General features: G+C 35.6%; 2 protein-coding genes across 3 annotated transcripts; both read left to right on the top strand.

Moving 5' to 3' along the window:
• Positions 1-1,408: 1,408 nt before the first annotated feature.
• Positions 1,409-5,711, top strand: otos2 (otospiralin 2). Of its 2 annotated transcripts, XM_067372963.1 has the most exons (4): positions 1,409-1,501; positions 1,593-1,659; positions 3,477-3,494; positions 5,527-5,711. In XM_067372963.1, the coding sequence occupies exons 2-4, from the start codon at positions 1,602-1,604 to the stop codon at positions 5,709-5,711; spliced, it is 261 nt and encodes an 86-aa protein (XP_067229064.1). In that variant the 5' UTR covers positions 1,409-1,501; positions 1,593-1,601. The 2 variants fall into 2 exon arrangements, with proteins under 2 accessions (XP_067229064.1, XP_067229063.1); XM_067372962.1 differs by lacking the exon at positions 1,409-1,501 and having other exon boundaries at positions 1,571-1,659.
• Positions 5,712-9,828: 4,117 nt separating this feature from the next.
• Positions 9,829-20,001, top strand: ecrg4b (ECRG4 augurin precursor b). Its single transcript, XM_067374508.1, has 4 exons — positions 9,829-9,898; positions 13,620-13,667; positions 17,251-17,417; positions 19,518-20,001. The coding sequence occupies exons 1-4, from the start codon at positions 9,829-9,831 to the stop codon at positions 19,665-19,667; spliced, it is 435 nt and encodes a 144-aa protein (XP_067230609.1). The 3' UTR covers positions 19,668-20,001.
• Positions 20,002-20,434: the final 433 nt, after the last annotated feature.

Genomic DNA, 20,434 nt, shown 5'->3' with positions numbered 1-20,434 from the left:
AGAAATCATTCTAATATGCTGATCTGCTGCTCAAGAAACATTTATGATTATTATCAATGTTTTTTTCAGGATTCCTTGATGAATAGAAAGTTCAAAAGAACAGCATTTATCTGAAATACAAAGCTTCTGTAGCATTATACACTACCGTTCAAAAGTTTGGGGTCAGTAATTTTTTTGAAAAGAAATTAAAGAAATTAATACTTTTATTCAGCAAGGATGCATTAAATCAATCAAAAGTGGCAGTAAAGACATTTATAATGTTACAAAAGATTAGATTTCAGATAAACAATGTTTATTTCTATTCATCAAATAATCCTGAAAAAAATATTGTACACAAATATTTTGTACAATTGTACACATTAAATGTTTCTTGAGCAGCAGATCAGCATATTAGAATGATTTCTGAAGGGTCATGTGACACTGAAGACTGGAGTAATGATGCTGAAAATTCAGCTTTGATCACAGGAATAAATTACTTTGTGAAATATATTCAAATAGAAAATAGTTATTTTAAATTGTAATAATATTTCACAATATTACTGTTTTTACTGTATTTTTAATTAAATAAATGTAGCCTTGGTGAGCAGATGAAACTTCTTTTAAAAACATTAAAAATCTTAGTGGTTCCAAACTTTTGGACTGTACTGTATATATATATATATAATATGTTACACAGAACTGAGAGATAAAAAGGTGCAGTTATCCTTCTTCCTTGGCAGTAACAAGCTTTTTACAAGTTTGACTAGGAAGCTCACAGAAAATAATCAAATGGAAAACTGAATACTACCTTATGGTAAACATTTCTACATCAAAATATTGGCGCTGTTCTTCCCTTAGTGCTTTGATGATCAAAAGGGACATATTGCTTTTAGAAAATTACTTTTTCATAAGTTGAAAATCTACTTTTCAGTAGGCTTTTCATGTTGACTACCACACAAAACTTAAACTTCAACAGATACACCGCAAAATCCCCAGAGTTAAATCAACTCTGTGCAGAGTACAGATGGTCCCTCTCTACATAGGTTTAAAGTAACACTACTGAAGCAGAGTTAAAGTTAAAGCGATTAATTAAGTGATGATTGAGCATTAGTGATGAACACCTGCTGTTAACAAGCAGAACCACTGAAGAAAAGGGAAACACAAAAACTACAACTGACTTTAACTCTGTTTCAGTGTTACTTTTGAATCTGTGAGACATACAGACAACATTGCATTCTAAAAAAGAGAGCTGAAAAGCTTCTCGGTTCAGTCTGGGAATTTTTGGGCCGTAAGGCTGCTACTTTAACAAGGGATTCTTTCAGCTGTGGAGAAAAGTGTGAGAATCCCTTGCAAACAAAGAGCTATAGAGTGAACGAGCTGAGCAATGAAGGGTATGACATATGAAAGGTCCATGTGAAAGGTAAACATGACACTTCCAGCCCTGATTTGGACTTCTACTTAAAGGTCTGGGCATCCTGACACACCTCAGTCAGATCCAGCTACTGCCGGCAGACAAACTCATGTAAGATTCATTTCTGTGCTTCCTTTAATACAATATTTTTGTGTGCGTGTTCTGTGTGTGAATCTCTTATATTATAGCCTGTTGCTTTCAGAAGGTGACCATGTTTCGTCTCTCACTCTTTCTGTGTGTGGTTTGGCTCGGACTGCTCTGTCTCACAGGTAAGAAATCCTGACGCTTTGATGACGTACACTGCCATTCAAATCATTTTGATATGTATATATTTTTAAAAAATCTAAGACTGCCTTTATTTGACCACAAACACCATAAATACCATGAAATATTTCAAAGTAAAATAACGTTGTTGTTGTTTTTTTATTATTATTATTTTATTGTTTTTTTTTTTTTTTTTTTTTAATTGCTTATACACTGTTTCTCAAACTATGGCTCCTTTTCTCTAAACTCTACACACAAAAGCCACAAAACACGCACACGACCTGCAAAACATCACGCATCTCTTGCAAAAGCACTTCATTCAAAACTATTTTAACTCTTCTAAAAATGGTCTTTTTGTACAGTGACTCTACACACAAACCATCAAATGATTAGCCACATTCACTCCAAACAACATACGGATGTGAAAAGAGTAAAACACTACTCTCTTGTGTCTTTTGCTTGTTCAGTGTGCGGTGGAGTGTGTTTGTCACAGCACTCACACATACATGTATGTGCATAACTACACTGTATTTACAGTATGCATGCACAATTGTTGTACAATTGATGAACTTTGCAGTTATTGAACTGAACTAAATCAACACTGAACTGACTTGAGCTGTATAATGACACTACTGGGTTGTTAGAGCTGCTTTACATCAGATTTTGAACTTGTTCTTCTCTGGCCAGATGAACAAACACGGTGTGGTTTAATTCCAGTCTGTATGCAAGTCAGATTGATGTAATTCAGGGTATTTCATTCAGTTCTTTCTGACTGAAGATCGAGTTAAATTATTACTGCAAACTCTGTAACAGTTATAATGCATTATAATACTTAAATGTTTTAAACCATGTTTTTATTATTATTATTTTTTTTCAGTTTGTGTGCTTGCAGTGTACTTACACAAGAAAAGGTTAGGTTTAGGGTTACTACCTAGTTATTTTAGTAAGTACAAAGTTCGCATGATGTGCATGCAGAACAAGACTGTAAAATAAAGTGCTGTGAGTAATAATGTATTATAACTGTTGCTACAATTGGTAATGAAATTAAACGTATGATAAGAGATAAAACATATTATATGGCATATTAAAAAGGCATTATTATGTATGCATTATAATGCATTAAGAAAAGGTTTCAAAGAAAGTGTTTCAGAATTTTTGTTTTAGCATTCAGTTCAAGATTTCAGGATCTAATGTGAAGCTGTTGTGAGCTAGACAAGAATGGCAAAATTGCATAAATATCATAAAAACAGCTAAAGGCTATCAGATTTGACGTACTTGTTTAGCTGAACTATTTTGGCTCTGTTAAATGTGCTGAAACCCCTGAAAGAACACTGGCAGAACATTGAGAACAGACAAAAGCTCAACTGTTCCTCTCAAACATGGAACTGCTTACCGACAGCTCTGCTTCTTTTTACCTGAGTGTGAGTGTGTGCGCGAGTTTACAGGTCGGCTGCTGTGAACATTGAAGCTGTAACAGACAAGGATAACAGATGAATGGGAGCTAATGAATAATGTGACATCCTTGGAATTAAATCAAGACCTTCAAAAGCACACCAAATATGCATGAACTGCGACTCTCTATATAGCTAGTTTAAAAAGACTAAAATTTGTTCTTTTCCTCAGATTTACTGAAAACGAGGCATCATCAGAATGATGATTAGTCTTAAATTAAGATCAATGCAGTAATTTAAAAGTCACATTGCCGTCTGCTTTCGTGTCACATTCTTTTAATGCTTCACTAATGGCCTACATATTCCCCTTTATTGGTTTGTTGCCTTGAAATACTGTATATTCAATGTCCCTCTGTTTGTTTCCTTTACAGGGGCCGAGGAAAACCAAGGTGAGTTTTAAATCACTTTATAAACTATTTCATTTGTAACCACACTGCAATTGGGTCCTAAACTATGACAAAAAAATGCTGGAAAAATATAAAAAATTGATAGAGCCATATAATTTCTTCAAAAGGAAATGTTAAGTAGTTTATATTTCATAACTTTGTTTATATTAAAAATAATCTATTTTCATGTATATAAAGGCAGCAGAAGAGTCCATATTTCCGTGTTTTAATAAATGACCTGTGTCCATATTAGAGCAGCAATAATACTGGAGGAGGCATATTTCACAAATGGATCCCGGTGTGCTTCACTTTGCACATCTTTCACAATAAATCCATTCCTCCCACTTATGGAAAGCAATTTATTGTAATTTGGGAATCATCTTTTTTTCTGCCAACTAAATAGCGAATGTGGCCTTTCTGACCACAGTGGGTCTTTAAACCCTGCAGGGTCTTTCTATTCCACTGCTACTGAAAATCTATTGGTTTAACCATTAAACAAAACAAAGACTTTTCTTTCTTCAACAATTACAACAACAAAAGCATTGAAGAATTTTAAGTGTGTGGTAATTCTAAGAATTGTAATTACATGCATGAATCTGCAGCATTTTAAATATTGTAACAAGTTAGATCAAATTAACTCAAAATAAGTCTTGCACATTGCTGTGGTGGTTTCTGAAAGTTGCACCATTGTCACTCTAAAAAATGCTGGATTAAAAGCAACCCAAGTTGGGTTGAAAATGGAGTGATTGGGTTGTTTTAACCCAGCCGCTGGGTTAAATGTTTATCCAATGTGCTGGGTAATTTTATTTAACTCAACTATTGTTTAAAAGTGTCTGTATGGCTGGATTAAAATGAACCCAAAATAGGTTGGAAATTAAAACTCAGATACATAATTACTAGTCATTTAGAAATACGCAGGGTTCACTCAAAGCAGGGAGAGTCTGCTTTTAGCTGTTACGCCAGCCGCAGCTGGAACCAGCTTCCAGAAGAGATCACACATTCAAATCCAGACTCAAAACGCATCTTTTTATCTATGCATTTGCTGATTGTCTGGACTGTTTGCACTTTATTTTATACGTATTATCTTTTTATTCTTTCAATTCCTTTTCCTGTTTTTATTTCATTTTTAATGTATTTTATATCTTTTATGTATCATCTTTTAATGCATTTTAAATATTGCTGTCTGGTTGAAAGAGCTGGGAGAATTAGGAAGAAAGTGATTAGGTTAAAATTTGGTAAATTTGGATAAGGGGACAAACCATGGGGAAATTTAAGCTGTAGTGCATGGTTAAGGTATCTCTGGATTACAGTCAGAGATATCTTACAGGGGAAATTTGAACTGCGTCGCATAGAAAGGATAAGGGGGATTAGGGCTGTGTGGTGCAGTTTGAGGTGTCTTGGCAAAAGGGGAGATTGAAACTGTGTTTATCAGTTTGAAGTGCCTTAACAGGTAGCAGTCCTGTCGTGTGAGGAAGATCCATTCTGATCCGCTCTGATGGATAGATCCGTTTAGATCCACTCTGATGGACAACAACAACAACAAACTCCCTGAGACTTCCTAGCTCTTCCATCCAGATAGCAAAATTCTCTGTTTTTACTGTTATTTCTATTCCTTATGTTCTATTTTTATTATTCTTTTTTATGTAAAGCACTTTGAATTACCATTGTGTGTGAAATGTGCTATACAAATAAAATTGCCTTGCCTTGCCTAGAGGCAACAATAATCAAAAGGTGAACATTTATTAATAAGCAATTTAATAAATATTTATTGTTTAATTTTTATTCATTAAACATATTAATAAATGTTAATTTTCAACCTATTTTGGGTTCATTTTAAACAAGCAATACAGTAATAAAGTAACAATAGTTGAGTTAAATAAAACTACCCAGCAGGTTGAGCAAACATTTAACCCAACCGCTGGTGTGTCTATTTTCAACCCAGCATTTTAGTACCTGAGAGTAAACCACTGATGTTCTGTAGAAGGATCTGTTCTTTTATCGCTCTTGTTGACCTCTTTTCTCACTCGACCTACAGCTGAACCAAGGGAAAAAAGGAATGTGCCTAACTGGGCAATGACATCTTCAGACTTTTTCGGCTGGATTGAAGAGCTGCGTTCTCATGCTGGTTATGACAAAATCGAGGAATTGGCCAGAACTTTCTGGGCTCACTTCCCTTCTGCCAGCCGCCTGGGTTACGACCCTCCCGCTCCAGAAGAATAACTCCATCTGAGTCTGAGTCTGTGTTATTGAGAGCATTTGCCCCTTTCATTATGGCACAGCTCTTGGAAAAAGAGACAGACAGACTTTATTATTCAGCTAGACTTGATTTGAGCCAGGGCAAGATACCCTGAGAACGTTTTTTTTTTTTTTTTTTCTTGATTAAATGTTACATAAAACCTGTTTTGTACTAGCATCCAAATCAAGTAAAAGTGTTTTGTTCACAAACTGTTTTTTATTGCTTGGAAAAAATAAATACTTGGTTTCTTGTGCCCTTATTATGCTATTTTATTTCCTGAAACAACTAGTACAAATACTGGTCAAAAAGAGTTGTCCCTAGTCTCTTAATGAGTCATGGGTGTGTTTTGGGGCATGACATGCAATAAACCAATCAGAGTCTCATCTCCCATTCTCTTTAAAAGCCAGGTGCGCTTGCACCATGGCGGATTCGCTCTTTACATGGAGTAATATAGACACCCTCACCCTGACAAGTCAATTTAAATACATGTGTGTATTGCCAATTTCATTCATCATTACTGTAATTCTAATACATGTATTGACTATCCTTTATGACAGGCAGTATAACACAATAATAGTCTTTTACATTGTAATCCTTTTATTTTTAGTATTTGTCATGTTTGTGTGCTGCTGCATGTCCCAATGTGTGTAACAAGCAGAGTATATGTGCGTTGTGTACTCGCATATAGGTGCATATTACTAACGCTCTCTTTAAATAACAAAAAAATACTGCGTCATTGACTTTAGACCAGGTTTAATTTGGTCAACGGTGCAGTTGTTTTCAGTTCCTCAAAATAGCAACACGCCAACAATGCACCTGAACACACCTTGTTTTCAGACCAGCACTCCCATGGGAGAACAGATGGACGCAAGTGCATTTGATATTTAAACAACATGGCGCTGGACATGAAAATGATAACTGCGTCGGGCTGAATCTAGCAAAAAACACTTGCGTCACACCTGGTGTCACATTGCGCCGAATGTATGATAGGGCCCATTTATCATGCACTTAAATCTTTGAAATTTTGCAGACCTTTTACATTCTTAAATGGCTATATTACACACTACATGAAAGGTGATATCCAAAAAAAGCACAATAGGGACACTTTAAAATAAATGTACTCTACCCATTTGCACCTGCTCCAAACTCAATTAATATAAATATATGCTGCACACAGTAACAGAAGAAGGGCAGAGCTGTTGTTCAGCAGCACAACAGAGCAGGCAGGTGTTCTGTTATCAGGTGGGAATGCAGTCCAGGTGCAAAGAGATGACCTGTGAACAAGGGTCATCTCCCTCAGGATAAGTTCATGCAGGAACATGTTCTTATGTGTTTGACTGCAGCAGAATAACTCCAGTCAGATGGATGCTAGCAGTATACTATCAAGTGTAACCTTTTAGAAAATACAAGGAAATATAAACTCTTATATCATGATCTTTTTAAATCAAACTTTCTTTAGGCTTGTTTGGATATTAATTGACTTTGTGGTAGACAATCAGATTCAATTAATTTACAATAGTTAAAGGATTAGTTCACTGTTAAATGTAAATTACCCCAAGCTTTACTCACCCTCAAGCCACCCTAGGTGTAAATGACTTTCTTCTTTCTGATGAATACAATTGGAGATGCATTAATAAATATCCTGATGCAAGCCTTACCAAATGAGTATGAAGCTGAAGAAAGTCTCCATCTACATCCATCCATCATAAACATACTCCACACGGCTCCAGGGGGTTAATAAAGGCCTTCTGAAGCAAATTGATGCGTTTGTGTAAAAAAAAAAAAAAAAAAAACATATTTAACAAGTTATGAAGTAAAATGTCTAGCTTCCGCCAGACCGCCTTATAGTTACTTACAGTTAGTAGAATGTCTAAAGTGGACCTTGAAAATAAAGTGTTTACAAACATTTCTTGTAATTTAAAAAAAAACAAAAAACAAAAACGAACTTTTCTAGACTTTTGACCAGTAGTGTATATTTTGCACTAATTAAGATCAGAAAAATCTGATTAATTAACTCACTTAGACATCAATGGAAACTCCACTAACTTTATTAAGGCTAACATTTGGTTCATTGTGTGACATGAGAACTCTGGTTGTGTCTCTGTCAAGAGTTGGTTCTGCATTGCAGGTTCACACGCATAAACATACAACCAGGAAGCTACTGCCGTACATTTGTGAAAATGCCACAAGCTTGATGTCCTACAGCGTGCAGCACTTCAAAGCTGTGGCAGGAAATTGAGTTTGAAAGAAAAAGAAAGATGTTTATTGCATCTGGAGAAACATCTGTCTCCCTCCCAAGTTGTTTTTGCCTCAAATATATCCCCTAGAAAAACAGAAAAAGAAATAATGAGCATAAAATAGGATTACTAGAGTGACAGCATAAAATAAATATTCAACAGCCGGTTTGCTGAAAAAAATCAATTCAATTCAGTTCAGTTCACATTTGTTTGTATAGCACTTTTCACAATACAAAGCAGCTTTACAGAGAATGCATGTCAACATTACAATTTAGAGAATCTGGTGTCGGAGGTGACTGTCCAATGTATGTCATTTCAGAAATGTGCATATATAATCATGCAGTTAGCTAACAATGTAATAATTTAGGATAATAAAAAGATGAATATGCTGTTATATTCCTGTCAGATATTGATAAATAATGGTATTTACTGTATGATAATCATTCTTACAGCAAGAAGACTATGATGACAATCTTTGGTTACACTTTATTTAAAGGTGTCCTTGTTACAGTGTAATCATATGGAATTATGAAAAGAAGAAGAAGAATGAGCTTTTGCCAAGTGTTCACAAACCCATGAGGAATTTTTTGGCACATATATGACACAAAAAAATAAACAATAATAATAAGTTATACATCTTGAACAGAAGACTTATGTACAGATTTGCGCATTAAGTACTGTATGTACAGCTAAAATATGTATATGTATTACACAATATAATTACTGCCTCTCTCTAAATTACTGAGAATAAATTATATATAAAAAAAAAAAAAAAAAAAACAGGTGGCAATTGCTGTGTTAGCTGTTCAAGCTGGAGATAGCATGGGGGAAAAACTGTTTTTGATCACAAAGTTTGGTTTACTTAACGGGGACCTATAATGCCCCTTTTACAAGATGCAATATAAGTCTCTGGTGTCTCCAGAATGTGTCTGTGAAGTTTCAGCTCAAAATCCCCCACAGATCATTTATTATAGCTTGTCAAATATTTGGGTGTGAGCAAAAACACGCCATTTTTGTGTGTGTCCCTTTAAATGCAAATGAGCTCCGCTTTCCAGAAGAGGGCGGAGCTTTAACAGCTCAACAACAACAAAGCTGGAGAATCTCACGCAGACAAAATGAGGATTGTCAGTAACGGTGTTCAGCCTTACATTGTTCAAACCGGAGTCGACACTGATGGAGAGACTCAGGAAGAAGTTACAACTTTTAGAATGAAACTGAACGTTTCTGAATGGTTAGTGGATAAATTTATGTAGATGCTGTGGAGTTGATTCAACTTATCCACTAGCATGTGCCGTCATGTTCATCTTTTGTGTTGAATTGACCCTCGTTTGTGAAGCAGTCCGGCGTAAAATGACGGCATGACAACAACACTCTACTACAACAACTCTTCCTCTTCTCTAAAGCAGCCCAACATGGCATCAAACCCTTTGTTGTGTGTTCTTGGTGGCGGGGTTTATGTAAATTTTTGGGTAAGTGATGTTGCCAACCCAGGAAGAAGCTCGTTTTAGTCCTTAAACAGAGAATTCTTTAAAGGAAAATATCTCCCTATGTTCAAACAGCAACATTACACACTAACTAAAGTTTAAAAAAGTGAAATAATCAACCACCCCTTTAAAAACCTTGAAAACATCCTTGAAACAACTGGTACAAGCAATCAAACCACTCAAGCATCAAACATCATGCACACTGTGGTATTTGTAGGGGGCTTTCTGCTGGCTTCCTGTACACATTCCTCTACAAGCGCTAACAGGTCGCCTGTAGGAATGTTTGCCTGTTCGTCCAGGATGGCACCTTGTCACTCATCTCACCCCAGACCAAATCCTTCTCCAGCACACAGTGCAGCCGCAGCTGACAGAACAACAGCATGTCACTCCACAGCCTCTGTGTGCAAGCCGTCCTTCTCATAAGCGTCCTGTCCGTCTGCTCACCCTCAGGTATGTCATTTAAGGCTTTCCATAGTGTGTTTGGGCTCTCAGACGCCACATTTCAGAAGTGACTTCATTAGTTAATGAGGGTTTAGTGAACTTACAAGCCTTGTAAACAGGTTTTGTGAAGTGAGATCAAATGTAAAGGCCTGAAACTCAGTTACTTATGCATTGTAAAACACTGTTGAGTTCAAAGTCTAACATTTTACAGTGCCCCATGATTTAGGGTTGTTGTTTTTTTTATTATTATTATTTTAAAAAAAAATGTTTAATATGTTCTTTATTCAGTTATCATTAGTTTAATTTAGTAAGGATATGGATGCATTGCATTTTAGAACTGGACATATTTACAGTTTAATAGATTTACAACTTCTTTTACAACATTTATTGTAAAAGTAAATGGAAAGAATGAGCTTTCCATTTACTTGGAAATTAAATGGAATTAAATTAAGTGGAAATTTTTCAAAATTGAAAAATATTCCTTTTGTAACATGTCAACTCCACAGTGTATTACAAGGGAATTTGTCAACAGAAACATTAATTCAGCATCAAGCTGCAATTATCATGGATCAAGCATGCACGGAGAAACAAAATAGCAAAATTTGAAAGTACAGATGCTGTAAATGATGTACATGGTTGATTATATGGTAATTTTCAACTTTCTAAATCACAGTTGCACATCTTTAATATAGCCCCCCTTGCACAACAAATTTATGAAATTTGGCGTGTTTCTGATTTCAGATTGTTTCAGTTGTTTATATAGACACAGCATCATACACTGCATGTCTACACCAAGTTTCATAGCCATTGGCCATTCAAAAAACAATGTACTGGCTGTTAAACTTTGATTGGCTCAAGTAATCACTTGTGCAATGCAAGCATTTTCAGTGCCCCCTACAGGAAGATTTTGTCCTGTTGTTTACAGCAGGGGTGCCCAATCATGTTCCAGAGGCCAGTTGTTCAAAAAGTTTAATCTGGATCAGAATGATCTGGATCTGGAAATCCCATGTTTTGCTGTCCAAGATCATGTAATCCATCGTAATTTTGTGCTGGTTTTTCAAAGCAAAATTGGATCACCCTGATCCAGATACACACTTTTTTAGATGACCAAATCTGGATAACTAGTGCTCTATGGAGCACCTGAAGGGACATGATGATAAAAAGAATATGAGATGGAGGGCAAAAAAATAAAAATAAAAATTGTGTAGCGTTCACACGAGAAATGTTGCGTTCGCTCACAAACAACTTTTGATTGGTTCATCTCTTATGATTGTGCCAATGTCGTTTACAAACAGTGATAAAAACAAACAAACAAACAAACAAAAAACACTTTGAAACAAATATAATATTTTTGTTTGATACTGTATTTACAGCTGTTTGGAGATTATTTTATGGCGCCAAAATGTCATTTTTAGGCTAAATACGTAACCTAATGTCTACTTCTAATTTATTACTTTAACAGTTAAACTAATCAAGAGCTATATATATACAGTTGTGGCCAGAATTATTAGACCCCTTCATAAATATGATCAAAGATGACTCTAAAAGTAAATCTGCATTGTTTAACCTTTTGATCTTTAATTGATAAAATTAGCAAAAATCTAACCTTTCATTGAAGGAAAAGAATTGAAAGTGGGGGGAAATAACATTATGAAATAAATGTTTTTCTCCAAAACACGTTGCCCACAATTATTAACACCCTTTTATTCAATTCTTTTTGCAACCTTCTTTTTGCCAAGATAGCTCTGAGTCTCCTTCTGTAACGCCTGATGAGTTTGGAGAACACCTGACAAGAGATCAGAGATCATTCCTTCATGCAGAATCTCTCCAGATCCTTCAGATTCCAGCTCCATGTTGGTGCTTCTTCTCTTCAGTTCACTCCGCTCATTTTCTTTAGGGTTCAGGTCAGGGAACTGGGAAGACCATGGCAGAAGCTTCATTTTGTGCTCAGTGACCCATTTTTGTGTTGGTTTTGATGTTTGTTTTGGATCATTGTCCTGTTGGAAGATCCAATCATGGCCCATTACTGGTTTTGATTTTTTATCTGTTGATATTTGATAGAATCCATGATACCATGTATCTGAACAAGATGTCCAGGACCTCCAGCACAAAAATCGGCCCACGACATTAAAGATCCAGCAGCATATTTAACCGTGGGCATGGGGTACTTTTTATCCATGTGTGCACCAAACCCATCTGGTGGGTTTGCTGCCAAAAAGCTCTTTTTTTTTTTTGTTTCATCTGACCACAGAAGCCGGTCCCGTTTGAAGTTCCAGTCTTGTCTGACAACTGAATATGCTGGAGATTGTTTCTGGATGAGAGCAGAGGATTTTTCTTGAAACCCTCTGGAACATCTTGTGGGGATGTAGGTGCTTTTGATACATTTTTTTTAGGCTTTCTGAGATTCAAGACTCAACTAATCTCTGCAATTCTCCAGCTGTGATCCTTGGAGAGTCTTTGGTCACTCAAACTCTCCTCCTCACCGTGCATTAGGATGATTTAGACACACGTCCTCTTCCAGGCAGATCTGTAACATGTTTAGTTAATTGGAACTTCTTAATTATTGCCCTGATAGTGGAAATGGGGATTTTCAATGCTTCAGCTATTTTCTTACAGCCACTTTCTATTTTGTGAAGCTCAACAATCTTTGCTGCACATCAGAACTATATTCTTTGTTTTTTCTCATTGTGATGATTAAGGGAATTTGGCCTTTGTGTTTCCTCATGTTTATACTCCTGTGGAACAGGAAGTCATGGCTGGACAAGTTCATGTTCATGATCACCCCGGTGAGCTAAAAAAAATTAATAATGAATGGGAATATACTTCAGAGATATTTTACTCTAATAATTCTGGCCACAACTGTATATTTTATTTATTTATTTATTTATATGTGTGTGTGTGTGTGTGTGTGTGTGTGTGTGTGTGTGTGTGTGTGTGTGTGTGTGTGTGTGTGTGTGTGTGTGTGTGTGTGTTTGTATATTATGTAGCCTATAGTATGATAAAAATGTTGTATTTTTTGACCAGTTTTAAAATGTTATTACATTTTTGCTCCTGAAATCCACCCTTCTGATGAGATCAGTATAATCCAGATTTTTTGGATCAAAGATATCCCAATCTTACTGAGACACAAACTGATGATTTTATCCATGATCAAAACCAAGATTGGATTTCGTTATCTAATCTGATTTCAAAATCCTTTTTTTCCCCCCTCTCCTTTTGAACAACCCATTTTCCAGATTTGATCCAATCTGATAGCTGAAATCCGATCAGATTACTTTTGAACAACTGGCCTCATGAAGATCAACCTGCAGAGTTCAGATTCAACCCTGATCAATCACACCCGTCTGTAAATATCAAGTGCTCTTGAGATCTTAATTAGTTGGTTCAGTTGTGCTGAACAGTTGTGTTGGAGCTGAACTTTGCAGGAATGCCGATTTCCTGGAACAGGATTGGGCAGCACTGGTTTACAGAATGTATTAAGTGTTCTGAAGCATTTTATACATATATTAAGCTGACACAACTGATATTGATATTACAGATAAATCTACTGTTACTTTGCAGTGGGTAAAGAAGGCAAAGAGAGACAGACAGCCGTGGTATTCAGAAATACTCTGATCACATCATTTATGAAATGACTTACAGTCTTATTGAATATCAGCCTTATATTTATCATATAAATCAATGTGATCTATTTTCAATATATTTAAACAATATTGTTTGCTTGTTTTAGGTGGTTCATCTGAGAGTAGACTCCACAGGATACTCATGAAACGAGATGGTGAGATTGACAGCTTTAATTTTAAACATTTTACTGGTTAATGATATATGGTTTATTAAGGTTTTTATCTGCATATTCCACCTAATCACACCCTGCCCATCATGCCAGCGGTTCAGTCATTTACCATAAATCTTTAATTATAGCCTGATGCCCTCCTGATGCCTTCAATGCCATCAATTTCTTCACACTTGTCCAGAATTCCCCATCAGCTTCTGACCTCCAAAACTGACAGAGATTGATGGCTGATATGTTCCAAGGGAAGATAACATGTACGATTATAAACTAAAGACATTGTAGATATTTATAACATGAAGGTGTGGAAGCTTTGGGCTGTAGATCAGGTCAGAGTCTCTCTGTGTCATCGTCAGAGCAAGATAATTGGGCAGGGGTGCTGTCGCTTTAGGCTGTTATCATCCTCTGTGCTTAAAACACATGTTTCTTTTTTAAACTGATCTGGGGTCTGCTCTTTTAGAATGCATAAAAAACCTACACAAATGCGTAAAGGGGGTCAAAATGACCAATATTGGAATTAATGGTTTTCTTTTAAAAAAAATGTTTATTTGTCCTATTTACTTGTGCATTACAAAACATATAATTTATTCTTTTTAAAATGCAGTTGTATTTTTTTTTTTCTTAATCTAATTTAGATCTTCTGTAGAGTATATTCAAGTCTGAACCTTCACTTCCCACATTACTCACAGATCATGACAATGATATTTTCAGATACAGAGAACATTTCACATGAGATTTGTACCTTTCTAAGCATAACTTTTATGCAGAGTTTGCACCTCTTCTTTTGTTTGGTTCTTCAGCTGTCCTTTCTCCACCCATCTGCATCTGAAATCATACTCTCTGAGTAGTAAAGTGTCCATTGTGAACTTCAGAATTGTGGCAGAAGTATTACATCATCCGGATACATTTTTGCCTACTGTTTTATGAATACCGTGAATTCAGACATACTACTCATTTCACATGCTGCTTTTCACCTACTTAAAGAGTTAGTTCACCCAAAAATGAAAATTCTGTCATCACTCACCCTCATGTCATTCCATCTTTGAAACACAGATGAAGATATTTTAATTAAATCTGAGATTTCTGAATCCCCGAAATTTCTGATCCCCCAATTAAAAGTCAGTTCACCCAAAAGTCCATAAGAATCGATGAAGAATGCTTTATGAATGCTTTATATGAGGAATAGATTTTATTTGGCTTTTATTCACATATAAACACTGATCAGTGAACGTACATAGAGTACTCATATATGGTAAACGGAAGCTCAGCTGTACTTGCTTAACATGTGAGGCCATAGAGTGCCTCAGGGATGACGTGTTTTTGTAGGCCGACCTGGAAGTTAGCGGCGCACGGGTTCCTTCGATTGAAAGCCTATGCATTTTTCCCATAGACTTTTGGAAAATCGCAGAAAATTAGCTCTGTGTTTAACAAAGGGTTATGACACTTACACGTTTTGTCTGTCAAGATAATCTTTACAAGTTAACACAACATTTATAGATTTTGAAGCCTAAATAAAGTCGTCAGATATAAAAGGCTAACAGTAGGCTATAAACGGACAACAGCACACCATGGTCGCGGATCAACGTCGTCACCACCAAGCTTCCTCAAACTTTATTTAGAAAACAACTTTATTTATAAACATGCTCACTGATTATGATTTGCGCTGTGTATGAATACTTATCCACTTTTTCATGAGAAATGCTGTCCAAATGTCCTGTTTGTCATGATGATGTCTAAAGTCCCCGCCAAAGGAAGTAGTCCCTTTTAGCAATTTGTTAGCAACGGCCAATTTTAAGACACGGTAAAAGTTTAAAAAATCACAAGTGGGTTATAACTGGTGTGTTTTATGTAAGCGGGACTCAAACCCGTGTCAAAACCATGGGAAGTGGGCGCTCTAACAAAGAGGCCTTGTGATCAGGGGAGTGAGGTTTTACACGCACAGCTCTTACCGGCCTACATCCGTTACATTTGTACTCGCTGATCAATGTTTATATGTGAATAAAAGCCAAATGAAATCTGTCCTTCGTATAAAGTGATTGTGTTTATTCAGAAAACTTAGATTAAACCACTTGATTCATACAGTACAGTCCAAAAGTTTGGAACCACTAAAATTTTTATTGTTTTTAAAAGAAGTTTCGTCTGCTCACCTAGGCTACATTTATTTAATTAAAAATACAGTAAAAAACAGTAATATTGTGAAATATTATTACAATTTAAAATAACTGTGTACTATTTAAATATATTTGACAAAGTAATTTATTCCTGTGATCAAAGCTGAATTTTCAGCATCATTACTCCAGTCTTCAGTGTCACATGATCCTTCAGAAATCATTCTAATATGCTGATCTGCTGCTCAAGAAACATTTATGATTATTTTCAATGTTGAAAACAGTTGTGTACTTTTTTTTTTTTTTTTTTAAGGATTCCTTGATGAATAGAAAGTTCAAAAGAACAGCATTTATCTGAAATACAAAGCTTCTGTAGCATTATACACTACCGTTCAAAAGTTTGGGGTCAGTAAGAATTTTTATTTTTATTTTTTTGAAAAGAAATTAAAGAAATTAATACTTTTATTCAGCAAGGATGCATTAAATCAATCAAAAGTGGCAGTAAAGACATTTATAATGTTACAAAAGATTAGATTTCAGATAAACACTGTTCTTTTGAACTTTCTATTCAACAAATAATCCTGAAAAAAAAACAAATTGTACACATTAAACGTTTCTTGAGCAGCAGATCAGCATATTAGAATGATTTCTGATGTGACACTGAAGACTGGAGTAATGATGCTGAAAATTCAGCTTTGATCACAGGAATAAATTACTTTGTCAAATATATTCAAATAGAAAACAGTTATTTTAAATTGTAATAATATTTCACAATATTACTGTTTTTACTGTATTTTTAATTAAATAAATGTAGCCTTGGTGAGCAGACGAAACTTCTTTTAAAAACATTAAAAATCTTAGTGGTTCCCAACTTTTGGACTGTACTGTATATGGATTTTTTTACAATCTCTTTGTGAACATTTTGGGTGAATAGACTTTCAGTGGAGGAACAGAAATCTCTCTGATGTCATTAAAAATGTCTTCTTTTGTGTCCTGAAGATGAACGTAAGTCTTTGGAATGACATGTGAGTGAGTAATTGAAGACAGAATTTAAATTTTTGGTTGAACTAAGCATTTAAAATCCCTGGTCTGTTTAAATAGTATTAAATCAGATGGGAAGCATCTGTGATCTCCAACTTGCTGAACCTGATTTCACCAAGTGCACAATATTCCTGGATCAGCCCTTTGGTAATCCTGGAACAACATTCCAATCAAGATTTGAAGGACAACCAGGGTTAGGTGCTTCTATATCAGTGTTATTCATCAATCATTCCCTCTGATTTTAGGGATACCTTATGAGTAGGCTTAGGTTTAGGGGTAGGGATATTATATTTTCACAAAGGAATGTTGTTCCAGGATCAACAAAATATAGACATGGACGTGGACGTGATCAGGATGTCCTGACAAAATCAGGATGTGCTTATGACTCTGACCTTGAATGTTTTCCTGTTTTCTTTACAAAGCAAAGGAGCTGGAAGCCAGGCCTAAAGCACAGATCGCAGTGTCGCAGTCCAAGGCTAAACAGTTTCTGTCAGAGCTTCACAGGACTAAGAGAAATGTGTGGGACCGTAGCCGCCCCGACGTCCAGCAGTGGATCCAGCAATTCATGTACATGGGCTATGATGAGGCAGTGAGTAAAACAGTAATCACTCAAATGATGTCAATTAGCATAAAGCTATCATATGCCTCATCTTTTATTTCAAAGTGCATTAAATATTCACACTGAAATTTTGATATAAGCACTGGATGTCAATTAGTGTAAACTACAAAAACGTGAGTTTGTGGTGATGTAATTCACATGCATATTACGTGTTCAGTCTATAGGCGCGTAGTGTTTCTTTACAAAGTGACATTGCTAACTACTGGTCTGGAATGCATAATACAGCGTTTTAGATTTGTGTGAACTTTGGGGTCTGTACGTGTTGTTGTGTAAACATACCCTATAATACAATTACAATTGTTCCTCACAAAAGAATAATGCATTAATTCAGAAGACCGGGAATTAAAGCGTTTCTCTTATGCTGGTTCCTAATTTTGTTTTATAGGTCTCCAGCAATAGGTTTACATGCGTCTAAACTAAAAAAACAAAAAAAAACCACATTTTTTCAAAATATACACTGAAGCATCAACTCTTTTCTCTCAGTTTCTAAATTGGTTCAATAAAGGATTTAGTTTCTCTAAACCCCTACTTTCTGAAAGCGTACTCTGTTCTCATTGGTCAGTGGCCCATCCCCAAATTACGCATATGGTCAAAGAAGATGTTTTGCAGAAAGCCAGTGAAGACCATAGGCTGTAATTATGCAAATATGTTTAGGTTAATGCAGGAAGTAAGACTGGAATGACTGACAACTCCATCCAAGCAGTTCAGAATTGGTTCTTTCTTTTAAAAGACAATGACTCCATTAATAATGCACTTTGATATTTGAAACATTTACATTCACAAACAGCTATATTAGACACTACAAGAAAGGTAATTTCCGAAAAAGTATAATAGGGGCATAGTTTATGATGAAGACAATCCGAAATATATTAATAAATATCCTGACACATCCAAGCTTTATAATGGCAGTGATAGGGTTCAATGAGTATGAGCTGAAGAAAGTGCTCCCATCCATCATAAACGTACTCCACATGGCTCCGGAGTGTTAATAAAGGCCTTCTGAAGCGAAGTGATGCGTTTGTGTAAAAAAATATCCATATTTAAAAAAGTTATGAAGTCGAATATCGAGCTTCCGCCAGACCGCCTTCCGTATTCAAGTTATGAAGAAAGTGTAAACTGGCGTCGCATCAATTGCACTTTTTCTGTAAGTTTAACAGAGAAGGCGCATGGCGTAGTGTACATAACCTAATATTGCTGAGTTCAACATGTTCCTGGGTCAAAATTTTTGTTGATCCTGGAACAACATTCAAATCAACCAACCAGATTTGAGGGACAAGTTTACAGATTATGTCAAGTTTAGACTTAAAATCATGAATTGGTGCTTCTACATAAGTGTTATTCATCTATCATTTCCCTCTGATTTTTGGGATAACTTTTGGGTAGGGTTAGGTTTAAGGGTAGGAATAGGGTTAAGAATGTTGTTCCAGGATCAACAAAATATGTTGACCCAGGAACATATCTAACTCAGCAATATCAGGACATGCACATAGCGTAAGCTTTGTGAACTGCAAGAGGTTTACACTTTCTGCATATACATTGAATATGGAAGGCGGTCTGGTTAATTTTAATTTTTAAAGTGAACTAATCCCTTATGTCTTGTTGACTACTTTTATGATACATTTATGGTGCTTTTGTGTCCTTTTTAAAGCTTGAGTCCTCATTTTTTGTAATTTTTCAAAATGTTTCCTTTTGTGTTAGATGCAAGAAAGAAGGTCATGAGTTTATCTATCTATCTATCTATCTATCTATCTATCTATCTATCTATCTATCTATCTATCTATCTATCTATCTATCTATCTATCTATCTATATATATATATATATATATATATATATATATATATATATATAAGTCTGAATCTGAGCTGCCATGTCACTGTAAGTGCATGTGACATGTTTAGTTGTGACACTTTGAGTGTGAGTCTGGTCTGCAGTGTGTATTGATTCCATTCCTTCTCTTTCCTCATTAATTTTCTGTCAATTTTTGTTGTGTCTGTGTAAAAAAAGCCCAAATGTAACCTTTTCCAAAGAGTGTAATATCTGCTCTCATTCAACATTTATGTATTTCCAGAGACTTGAGACTGATCTCTCCTATTGGATGGACCAGGCCAGATCAAATGACCAGGGCCGGCAGCATCATCATGATGAGAATGCACCAATGAGCCAACAGGACCCCCGTTCCTACAGACAAGGGGCCAACGTCAATTATGACTACTATTAAACCACTTTACAAACTATCTTGAACCTAACATTCGCTGTGAGAATTAGAATCCATTCTAGTGCAATGTATATACCGCACAACAATGTCCCGTATATGATGTGTATATGATTTTTAAATCAAGTAGTTTTTAAAAGTAGTACTTTCGTCAAGTAGGATTATGAGGAGAAGCAAATCGAGTTTGGATAATAGAGAGTGGAATTAATGCACAGTGAATAAAAAATGACAGTGTTTTTTTTTTCTTTCTTTTCTTGTTTGTATTCTATGATTGCATTGAATCCTGACTGTATTGTAAATATAATGAAAGTGGCTACATCTTGAATAAAACTTCAGTGAGGTGACAGACATTATGACACACAGACTTGCGTAAGCATGTACAAAAGGATGTCAGTTGAATATAAATATGATTCATTTAACTGCGAAATGAATGGACTCAGATTTGCAGACGTAATGATTTCATAACCTGATTCATACAAAGGCCACAGCATCTGAGGGCAATATAAACTTCTTTTACACAATACTAAATAATAGACAGTCCATAGGCTAAATAAACATTCTAAATCTATTGTTCTCAAATTCAATTTGTCAAAGGGGATTTTCGGAATCCTTATTGCATGTTCTAAAAAAAAAAAAAATAACCAGACCTAAATGCATTTGCAATATTACAAGAGAAGAATGGTGTTCACAGCCATGCTAATACTGACTAATTCCAAACCATCTCAAAGCAGAATCTACAGTTGAGCAACACAGTAGTGAGGTTTCCATCCTGA

Source organism: Chanodichthys erythropterus, chromosome 21 (genome assembly GCF_024489055.1).
Source record: "Chanodichthys erythropterus isolate Z2021 chromosome 21, ASM2448905v1, whole genome shotgun sequence".
Taxonomy (NCBI): Eukaryota; Metazoa; Chordata; class Actinopteri; order Cypriniformes; family Xenocyprididae; genus Chanodichthys; species Chanodichthys erythropterus.
The sequence above is the reverse complement of the archived record's forward strand: the minus strand, read 5'-3'. Positions and strand labels throughout refer to the sequence as shown.